We start from the raw sequence: 11,998 nt of genomic DNA on the forward strand, positions 1-11,998 counted from the left end.
AAATGTAATTAAACTATAGTATTTCATACGGAAAGAAGTATGTTCAATAGGAAAACAATATTAGCCGGTGCGCTTCCTCTTTGTCACGCGTGCATAGACTGATATCCAACTCTGTATCCCAGAACTAAAACTAATAATTCTTCCTCGTTTGGGAAGAAACAAGCCTGAAACGTTGAACAAAGACTACTGACATCCAGTGGAAGCCATGGGAATTGCATACTGGGAGCTAGATTACATTTTTTCCCTATACGTTCAATTGGAAGAGCATGGGCTCTCAAAAAATATATATATAATCCGGTTGGTTTTTCTTTGGATTTTCTAATACCATATCTATTGTGTTATAGTCTCCTACATTATTTTAACATTTATACAAACCACAGAGTGGTTTCTTCCAATGGTACCAAGTATATGTATATCCTGGCTTCAGGGCCTGAGCAACAGGCAGTTTACTTTGGGCACGGAAATTGAGAAAAATAGACCCTAGCCTGAAGAAGATTTATAAACTTGAAACTCACTTTTTAGAAAATGATCTTTGAATGTTTTGGTATCTAGTGAAGGGCTCTTTGTCTACAGTCGTTGTTTAAAGTTTTGAGAATGACACAAACATTACTTTTCACAAAGTCTGCTGCCTTAGTTTGTATGATGTCAATTTGCATATACTCCAGAATGTTATGAAGAGTGAACAGATGAATCGCCATTAATTGAATCCTACAGACGAAGAACCATATATGTGACAATTTTTCCATTTTAAGATAATCAGTTATTTTTATATTATTCATTGTGTGTACCACATTGGGTGTTTTATGGTTGACAAATAATTCACCATACTCATATCTTCCAACAACAATTGATATTTTTTTGTTATTTCAAAAAATACTTTTTTTATTGCCGTTTCAATTTTTAGAATGTGGAAGAACAGTATATCTCCAGTGATGATTTCAGTTTGTGGAAGAACAGTATATGTGACATTTTGCATGACACTTGTAAGATGTCCTTTTTTAATACCTGATATGATGTTTTAAGTACTTTCAAGTACAGATGCCCTTCATGTAAATAACTTAAATGCAATATGTAGTTAATTCATTTAATGGAGGTTCATTTAAAGGTGGTCTATCAACTTTAGCACCGATTACTTTTCTTAAAAGTTGAGTCATGAAATCTTAGTCTCATTTAAAATGAAGCCCTCAATGTGAACATACCATAGAATAACTACAAAAATAGAATACAATTAAATTAATTCAATCAAAAGAAGTACAACTTGTACATATCAAATATGGATCAATGTGATGTGCCAATATGCATGTCCATTATGCAGGTCCCTAAGGTCAATATTACAAAACGTTCAGAAAACCATTCTCTTTGCGTTTAACACTATGATCTGCAATTAAGTTTTGAATTGCGTTAAACCCATGCTAAAGGCAAGAAACGTCCTTCTGTACTGAGGTGACAGCAGTAAATAAGTATTAACTGCTTAGAGTTGATGCTAAATGTGGTGACAGAGATGTATATTGTAATGAATAAAAAAAGGGAATCATTAGGATATTTTATTGTTAGAACAACATGTTGCATGTTGATGGGATGTTAGTAAACTATTCTCTGTGCAATACATGTGACTTTTAACCACCTCACTGAAGTGATCTGTAGTCCAGCTGGTCGCTTGAGAACAGAATCTGGGACGTGACTGAAGTCTTCACATTGCATCCTCATCACCTTGAATGGTTTTGCTGGTTGTGCTTGTTGTTTCTCGTATGGGACAGTGTAGAAACTGTTGAACAGATGCAGCTTGCGCTCATCAATCAACTTTCCACAATCCTTTCTGCACGTCGTGGAACACGCTCTTCCCTGCAGGATACAGTGTAACGTTACATATAACTAGCTAGCTACTGTAGCCATGTCGAATCATCCGGTGGATGGACAAAAAGTAGCTAGCTATGTTTCTTCTATAATCTAGCAATAACATTTGTAACGATAATGTATAAGTTAGTAGCCAACGAACTTTAGCTAATATGTTTTCTCTATAGTTACAAATTAGACAACCCAGAACATACATGTTAGTTACTGTACTCTATAGCTAGCTAGCTTGATTGTTTGATATACGGTTCTTCCACATACCTCTTTTGGACAGCTTTTCCCAGTTTTTTCTTGACCCTTACGATTTGTATAGGGTTTTCCCGCATCCCGTAAGATCTTCCTTTGCCTGTCTTTCCATTCTTTTAGTTTTGTTTTACGTTTCTTTCCCACATTTCGGTGATTTTCATCAGCAACAGAAAAGTTGTGCGCTTGTCCGTCCATTCTGAGTGGTGCACATAAACGGTTATTCCACGAGAGCCTGTATTTAAATTTAAACATATTGTTAATTAGCGCGTGGAAAGCTTGTGAAACCGGTTCACTATAGAAAAAGGGTGTCCAATAATGATTTTTCATGTATATCTCGTTTTTTTGAAAAATGTCACATATATGGTTCTTAGTCTGTAGGATTCAATTGCAAAGTCCCTCTTTGCCATGCAAATTAACTGAATCCCCAAAAACATTTCCACTGCATTTCAGCCCTGCCAAAAAAGGACTAGCAGACATCATGTCAGTGATTATCTCGTTAACACAGGTGTGAGTGTTAACGAGGACAAGGCTGGAGATCACTCTGTCATGCTGATTGAGTTTGAATAACAGACTGGAAGCTTCAAAAGGAGGGTGGTGCTTGGAATTATTGTTCTTCCTCTGTCAACCATGGCTACCTGCAAGGAAACATGTGCCATCATCATTGCTTTGCACAGAAAGGGCTTCACAGGCAAGGATATTGCTGCCAGTAAGATTGCACCTAAATCAACCATTTATCGGATCATCAAGAACTTCAAGGAGAATGGTTCAATTGTTGTGAAGAAGGCTTCAGGGCGCCCAAGAAAGTCCAGCAAGCGCCAGGACCATCTCCTAAAGTTGATTCAGCTGCGGGATCGGGGCACCACAAGTACAGAGCTTGCTCAGGAATGGCAGCAGGCAGGTGTGAGTGCATCTGCACGCACAGTGAGGCAAAGAATTTTGGAGGATGGCCTGGTGTCAAGAAGGGCAGCAAAGAAGCCACTTCTCTCCAGGAAAAATATCAGGGACAGACTGATATTCTGCAAAAGGTACAGGGATTGGACTGCTGTGGACTGGGGTAAAGTCATTTTCTCTAATGAATCCCCTTTCCGATTGTTTGGGGCATCTGGAAAAAAAGCTTGTCCGGAGAAGCCAAGGTGAGCGCTACCATCAGTCATGTGTTATGCCAACAGTAAAGCATCCTGGGGTTGTTTCTCAGCCAAGGGAGTGGGCTCACTCACAATTTTACCTAAGGACAAAGCCATGAATAAAGAATGGTACTAACATAACCTCCAAGAGCAACTTCTCCCAACCATCCAGGAACAGTTTGGTGACGAACAATGCCTTTTCCAGCATGATGGAGCACCTTGCCATAAGGCAAAAGTGATAACTAAGTGGCTTGGGGAACAAAACATCAATATTTTGGGTCCATGACCAGGAAACTCCCCATACCTTAATCCCATTGAGAATTTATGGTCAATCCTCAAGAGGCGGGTAAACAAACAAAAAACCACAGATTCTGACGAACTCCAAGCATTGATTATGCAAGAATGAGCTGCCATCAGTCAGGATGTTGTCCAGAAGTTAATTGACAGCATGCCAGGGCGGATTGCAGAGGTCTCGAAAAAGAAGGGTCAATACTGCAAATACTGACTCTGCATCAACTTCATGTAATTGTCAATAAAAGCCTTTGACACTCATGAAATGCTTGTAATTATACTTCAGTATTCCATAGTAACATCTGACCAAAATATCTAGACACAAGCAGTAAACTTTGTGAAAATGTATATTTCTGTCATTCTCAAAACTTTTGGCCACGACAGTACACCCATTCAGCGTCATTTACACCCTCTTAAGCTTTAGCCCCACCCATCTCATTTCGCTCTCTGAGCGTTCAGAGCACACACTTGATGCTCTGGCCGATGATTTGTTTACCTCTGGATAACATGAAAACAGCCTCATTACGCTTTTTTTGCCAACGTCTACTGACACCAGCCATATTCAATGGTTGTTGTACACTTAGAGCTTAAGACATGTAGCTAGCTAGCTAGGTAACCAATGAACCTAGCTAGGTAAACAACGTGTAAGATCACACACGTCACGTAACATTAGCTAACGAGCCAGCCAGCTTGCTAACATTAGCTAGTCATACAACAATAAACACAGTGCCAAATCATGTTGTTACTACCCTGCATGAATATGCTGGAAGCTACCAACCAGGTTCAATATTATCTAGCTAACATTAGGATCTAACTAGCAAAGCAAACAGCTCTGGGATACCAGTAATAACGTCATACAAGTAACGTTGGCTAGGGAGCCAGCCAGCTAACATTAGCTAGCTAGATAACAGTACACTTTAACCTAAGACATGTAGCTAGCTAGGTAAACAATGAACCTAGCTAAGTAAACAATATGTAAGATCACACACGTTACGTAACATTAGCTAACATGCCAGCCAGCTAACGTTAGCTAGTTAGGGTGGCAGGTAGCCTAGTGGTTAGAGCATTGAGCCGGTAACAAAAAGGTTGCTGGATCGAATCCCCGAGCTGACAATGTAAAAATATGTTGTTCTGCCCCTGAGCAAGGCAGTTAACCTACTGTTCTCTGTGGATGTTGATTAAGGCATCCTCCTGCACCTCTCTGATTCAGAGGGGTTGGGTTAAATGCATTAGACATATTTTAGTTGAAAGCATTCAGTTGTACAACTGACTAGGGATGCCCCTTTCCCCTTCCCCAAAACAACAATGAACATAGTGCCTAATCATGTTGTCACTAACCTGCAAGAGTTAGTACACTGTCCTGTGTTGCCTTGGCTGTGTACTTAGGGTCGTTGTCCTGTTGGAAGGTGAACTTACGCCCCAGTCTGAGGTCCTGAGCACGCTGGAGCAGGTTTTCATCAAGGATCTCTCTATACTTTGCTCCGTACATCTTTTCTTTCCCTTGATCCTGACTAGTCTCCCAGTCCCTGCCACTGAAAAACATCCCCACCGCATGATGCTGCCATCACCATGCTTCACCGTAGGGATGGTGCCAGGTTTCCTCCACACGCGACGCTTGACCTTCAGGCTAAAGAGTTCAATCTTGGTTTCATCAGACCAGAGCATCTTGTTTCTAATCTTTTGAATGATCGGCTATGAAAAGCCAACTGACATTTACTCCTGAGGTGCTGATCTGTTGCACCCTCGACAACCACTGTGATTATTATTATTTGACCCTGCTGGTCATCTATGAACATTTGAATATCTTGGCCATGTTCTGTTATAATCTCCACCTGGCACAGCCAGAAGAGGACTGGCAAACCCTCATAGCCTGGTCCTTCTCTAGATTTCTTCATAGGTTCTGTCTGGCCTTTCTAGGGAGTTGTTTCCTAGCCACCGTGCTTCTACACCTGCATTGCTTGCTGTTTGGGGTTTTAGGCTGTCTTTCTGTACAGCACTTTGAGATATCAGCTGATGTAAGAAGGGCTTTATAAATACATTTTATTTGATTTGGTGGTCTGAGAGGCTTTTAGGTGCCTTTTGCAATCTCCAAGCGGGCTGTCATGTGCCTTTTACTGATGAGTGGTTCAGTCTGGTCAATCTACCATAAAGGCCTGATTGATGGAGTTCTGCAGAGATGGTTGTCCATCTGGAAGGTTCTCCCATCTCCCCGGAGGAACTCTGGATCTCTGTCAGTGACCATCGGGTCACCAAGGCTCTCCCTGACCAAGGCCCTTCTCCCCCGATTGCTCAGTTTGGCCAGGCGACCAGCTCTAGGAAGAGTCTTGGTGGTTGCAAACTTCTTCCATTTAAGAATGATGGAGGCCACTGTGTTCTTGGGGACCTTCAATGCTGCAGAAATGTTTTGGTACCCTTCCCCAGATCTGTGCCTTTGTAACAGATGTATATCGTATTCTCCTTGCGTTGTGTTTTCTCCTAATAAATCACATCAGCCAGTGGTCCCAGTTGAGCATCATTTATTTCTGTTGTTAAATGGGAAACAGCACGTTAGTTGTGCAGGGCTTAACGATATTGATGGCTATCGATGGCAAAATCTGTAGCATAAAGACAATTGTGTTAGCAGTGGGCTTATGTGACCATTACGTCGGTGTATGCTAGCTAACACACTTATTTACAGCAATCATATGCCAAAGCACATCCCAGAAAGCCACCATATACACACACATGTATACATCACTAACGTACAGCAAACTTGTACACATTGTAAAATATAAAATATAAAACAGTATTCAGAACGTGACCTACCCCTTGCATCACATTTTCATACTGGGAAGACCTGACGTTCGCGATCTCCCCCTAGCTGCAAGCGGGGCCAATCACAACACACCTTATTGTCATCAGAGTTGAACCAACCAATAAGAATGCTTGAACATTAAATACACATTTCTTTAGAGGCAAGTGGAAACATAACCAACCCTGTTACACCTTGACACAATCCTGTCTCGGAGCTCTACGGACAATTCCTCCAAACTCATGACTTGGTTTTTGCTCTGACATGCACTGTCAACTGTGGGACCTTATATAGAGAGGTGTGTGCCTTTCCAAATCATGTCCAATCAATTGAATTTACCACAGGCAGGCTCCCAAGTTGTAGACACATCTGAAGGATGATCAATGGAAACAGGATGCACCTAAACCCAGTTTCCTATCTCATAGCAAATTTTCTGAATACTTACATGAATAAGGTATTTAAGTTTAGTATTTGTAGTAAATTTGCAGAATTTAATACAAACCTGTTTTCGCTTTGTCATTATGGGGTATTGTGTGTAAAATGTGTTTTATCAATTTTAGAATAAGTCGGTAATGTAACAAAATGTGGAAAAAGGGAAGCAGTCTGAATACTTTCCGAATGCACTGTATATTGAATTTTCCTATAATGGCACTATTCATTTTGATTTTACGTGCTCATTAGTGCATATACCATGAGGTTATGCCATCTTATTAACATCCCTTACTGTCAACATTCCTACACACTGGCTAACTGACATGCCGTCCCGTCATGTCTTTTGAGGTTGTGAAGTAGTGTGAAGTCCAAACTGAGCACTGACATCACCCAAAACAGTCATCCTATTTCCCATGTCAAATAGCCTTTGAATCACCAAAACGTAGACCATACTATTTTTTTCCAGATTAAAATTGTCAGACTTGTCATACATCTATTAACCACTATATTGCTGTGTTTGATCTCATCATGGTTCTAAAAATTATTTGTTTTTCTGACCGTTTGTACCTTTTTTTGTTCTCACTTATGTATGTTTTAGTGGTGTGTGTGTGTGGAGAAACTCTGAGGAGGGGGAGTGTCTCTCAGTCACACAGGGATAAATTAGAGAGGCAGAGCTCATAGTCTGTCAGAAGGGTGACTTGACAGGGTCATACAAAGGATCAAACAGGAGCAGGACCTCAGCATTTTTACCCTTTCTTACAAATGGAGGAACACAAAGATGCTCAATACTGTTTTCATAACTCTTCTTGCGGGAAGGCTTCGCTATCGACATCTATTTACATAACACTGTACATTTTGTTCTCATCAATTTCAGCGGTTACAGTATTTTTGAACGTACTGGTGATCATCTCGATCTATCACTTCAAGCAGCTCCACACTCCAACCAACCTGCTCATCCTTTCTCTGGCTGTGACAGATTTCCTGGTGGGACTGATTGCGATACCAGTACTGACTGTGGCAGTAATGGAATCATGCTGGGTTTTTGGGAAATATTTCTGTGTGTTTTTTCTCTTCATCGGTTACTTAATTATTTCTTTATCTCTGGGCAATTTGGTTTTGATATCTATTGACCGTTATGTAGCTGTGTGTTATCCCTTGTTGTACCACACAAAAATAACAATACCAAGAATTATCTGTTGGATATTGATTACCTGGTGTTGGTGTAGCATATACAACGCTGCTATTTCAAATAACTCTGTAACTGTACAGGTACCCAAAATGTGCTTTGAAGAATGTTTTATTTTAGAAGGATTTAACTGGAGTAAAATCATTGACTTTGTAATTGTAATGGTTGTCCCAAGCTATATTATTATAACACTTTATATCAAAATATTTGTGGCCGCCAGATCACAGGCTAGAAAGATATTTTCAAAAGAGGCTGCGACCAAGTCTGGTGTTAAAATTGTACTGGCAAATAAGTCTGAGAGAAAAGCAGCAAAAACTCTATCTATTGTAGTTTTCACCTATCTCACTTCTTGGATTTCAAGTTTTTTTGTACAATTTTTTCTTCCACAATCATTAACTTACTTACTCTTGCTGCCGTTTCTTAATTCCTTAATTAATCCAATAATTTATGCTTTCTTTTATCCATGGTTCAAAGAGATAGCTAAACGTATTTTTATTTTAAAGTTAAGGCGTTTATAGTTCCTACATTTTTATTCAAAAGTTTGACAAACATAGATTTGATAATGTTATTTTCAAACTATACTGTTGTTGTAATTGTTTCTTTCATAATACACTTACATTACTTATCTCAGTTAGCTGTTGTTATCATAGATACATTTGGTGTTGATTCAGAATGTGGTGTTGATACAGCATGATTTGGCTGTATTGGATTGTAATGACTTGTTAATTGCCGAAGACATAAGCTTGTTATAAAGACATTTTAGTCATTTTGGGTTGTACATTCCAAAGACCAAAGTCTGTGTTTGTTCCATGTTATTTAATGATAAATAATATGTAAGTATTCTAAAAGTAAAGTACATTTTGAGGACGTCATGAATCAGTCCAGATGTTATTTAACACCACCCTCTAGTGGCTCAATGGCGACACAATGTCTTTAACAAGTGTATTAAAGTTTAAAAGTACAATACTGCTTGATATCATCTACTGTCCAGGTCTATATCAATGGTGTATTTTGTAAGAATTTGATGTTAAAATGTAACAATGTGAAAAAATGACAAATAATAATGCCCCAAAAGAGAGATTCGCACAATCACAGGACTTTTTGCAAGGTGAAGTTGTTAGACTAACAACATAGATGTTGGTGGTACGTGTCTGGGTGCATGTACTTTGAGTAATTGATTGATTAAATCTTATGTTCCACAAAGATTAAAACAATTCTAATCTAATCATTGAATTTGTGCACCCGTTACTGAAATGGTTGTGAGTGAATAAAACATTTAAACTGTTGGATAGCCTAAGGCTGGCTAAATTCCAATACGAATTGCACATCACTTTGTAAATCAGAATAATCTGATTTACAGTTAGTCTTGCAAAATTCAGGTAAATTTCCAAGGTCTTACAGAAATCCTGGTTGGACGATTTTTTCGGGAAAGTTGGGGGAATTTTTCAACCCTACTTGCAGGCCTGATGTGACCTGTAAACTATGAATTCCAGGCCATTGTATAAGGCCTTATGATATATGTAAAGGTTCAATTATAATGATAATATTCACCTAGGCACTCTGAAGGAATTCAACAACCATGTCTCTGTCACTAACAAATACAGTCATGGGTGGTAACTCTACAATTCAATCGAAAAGTCAAGGCACACTGGGAAATTATTTGGAGAAGTGGCTTAGTGTTGGTGTTGAATTTAATTTAAGTATACCTTACTCAAAGAAAATGCATTTGTATTACTCATATGAAGGTAGTACTGCTCACTTCAGCTATTTAAGTTTATTTACTAATTATTATATATATTTTTTTCAATAATCAGTTTCCTCAAAATGTTTGAGTAGCCATAACTTATCCGGTTTTACTGTGCAGTCAAAAACTATGACATTGGAATAATACTGTGAAATTGTGTAAATTATGATAATGCCCTTTTAGTGTAAGAGTTGTTTGAAAATAATGAAAAAATGACAGCTTGTTTTAGTGGAATGGAGTTCTGGCCTGCCTGGTGACATCACCAGGCAATAAATTAGTTAAATGACCAATAAAATCGAGAGTTCCAAACCTCTCTGCCAATAACAGTTGTTTTTCAGTTTTCCCCTCCCCACTCAGACAACACACAGACAGTCCTAGCTACATTTGTGCTTGAGAAATTGCTTTTTTGTTTATTTTATGTAAAACAATCACAGTAAGGCACTTATTTTGAGGTGTTATAAAACAGCTATGAATGTGCTTATACCACAGGATGAGTTGAAAAGATCACAAAACTTCACCAATCTAAGGATCTCCAAAAAACATGGGCAAATGGGAGCACAGATGTATTTAGGATTTTTTTTATTTTGACAATGAGACAATTAACTGGTCTGAGTTGTGCAAATTGGATCATGTCCAGATATAAAAATAACAACAAAAATACACAAAAATTTTCTAACAAAATGGAAGAAAATATAATTTTACAACAAAACTAAGGTTGCTGGGGCACAACAGGATTAGTGACAGCTGTGAAAAAAGCAAGGTGTGCAGACTACGGTAACAGCGAGCTATATTATTATTATTATTATGTTTTTTTGATTGGTAGTTGGTCAGGTAACTAAGTAGTTGATGTTGCAATTGCAACATGTAGCTCTCCAGGAACAGGGTTGGAGAACCCTGCTTTTTACAGTCCAAACAATGTGTTTTGATGACAGTATACTTGACAATACTGCCACTAGCTAGCTAGCCATACACACCTTTAGTGACGTTTAGTGATGGAGGATATGAACCCGGTTTGAGGGCAGACACTGGTTTTGAAGTTTGCAGGCAGGGCTATCTCATCACGTGATAATGACCGACTCATGTCCGCTATATTTACCCCCCCTTTGACCTCCTCCCCAATGAGAGAGTGCCCAACGTGGGGTGCCATTGTAATAGGCGGGATATGAACCCGGGTCTCCCATGGGAGCAACCAACATCTTTAGACCCTAAGACCAAGAGGAAATACCCCCTTGGACTGAGGGCAGACACTGGTTTTGAAGTTCGCAGGCGAGGCTACCTCATCACGTGATCATGAACGGCTCATGTCTGCTACATAGGCATGACATGAGCTCACTGTACCCCCAGCTAGCTACAGGAGGAATTCACAATTATAAAACTTACTTTGCAGCACATCATTGACTGGCTGGTGTGTACATACCACTGCCAGCCTGTGCGCAGATGACACGACAGCTTCTGGATGACAAAGTTACAGAGGAGGAAAGGAAATACCTGAATTCTGCATTCCTCATTCTAGGGGTTTTCAACCACACAAGTCTGAGCTACGATCTGCCCAGATTAAAAAAAGCGGGCAAAATGCCCCACAAGAGAATGGGAAAATCTGGACCATTGTTACAGCATTATTAAAGGGGCATACCACGCCCCTCTCGAGAACTATGATTATGTGATTATCCAACTCATTCCCTCATACAGACAGGAACGAAAAACCTGCAAGCCTGTCAAACATACAGTGAAGAAATGGACAAGTGAGGCCTTTGGGGAGTTAAACCTCTTGAACTGGCAAAAATGAATAGGCTGTTTAAACAAAACAAAAAGTCTGACATATGTTTGACATATGGCTGGATTCAGTTTGCTGCTTCCAATTCGATGGATGTAAGCGGTAGTATACCAGCTTGTTTCATAAGCTTGACTTCAGTGGAATGCAGAGTGAACTGTACCATTGAATGCATCTCGAGCGAGGCAATCCCGCTACACGTCTTAAAAGGTCAAACGCAAGAACACTTTCAATGAAGATGTGTGTGTTTGTCTTAGATGGACACAAGTTGTACCAAAATAAGTGCTTGGCTCTTGGGAGTTGTCCGTGTCCGACAGCGGGGGTAAACATTACAGTGAAAGTCATGAAATTAGTGCTGAAAATACGAGGATGTTGTTTTTTATTTTACAATTGCTCTATTTAACTTCATAATAAGACAAATAACCCTCAACCCTCTGTTTGAAAAAATATTTTTAAAGGATTCAAAGGGTGAACAGCCAGATGAAAAAACAATAACAGATGTGTATGATGTATTTGAGCCTGTGCTGTGACAAATCAGTAAGTATCACACAAATATGGACCA

The 11,998-nt window shown here is 39.3% G+C and overlaps 1 protein-coding gene across 1 annotated transcript; it reads left to right on the forward strand.

The window, feature by feature from the left end:
• The first annotated feature begins 7,497 nt into the window (after positions 1-7,497).
• On the forward strand, positions 7,498-11,411 carry LOC106568110 (trace amine-associated receptor 13c-like). Its single transcript, XM_045692778.2, has 2 exons — positions 7,498-8,004; positions 11,355-11,411. Exons 1-2 carry the CDS (start codon positions 7,498-7,500, stop codon positions 11,409-11,411), a joined length of 564 nt encoding a protein of 187 aa, XP_045548734.2.
• Positions 11,412-11,998: the final 587 nt, after the last annotated feature.

Source organism: Salmo salar, chromosome 13 (genome assembly GCF_965601325.2).
Source record: "Salmo salar chromosome 13, fSalSal1, whole genome shotgun sequence".
Lineage (NCBI taxonomy): Eukaryota > Metazoa > Chordata > Actinopteri > Salmoniformes > Salmonidae > Salmo > Salmo salar.

What these genes read in the sequence shown, in the direction of transcription:
- LOC106568110 (XM_045692778.2), top strand. Translation starts at nt 7,498, where the DNA reads ATGGAGGAACACAAAGATGCTCAATACTGTTTTCATAACTCTTCTTGC. An exon ending in ATAACTCTGTAACTGTACAG is followed by an intron (nt 8,005 to 11,354) that starts GTACCCAAAATG and finishes TCCCTCATACAG; the next exon opens with ACAGGAACGAAAAACCTGCA.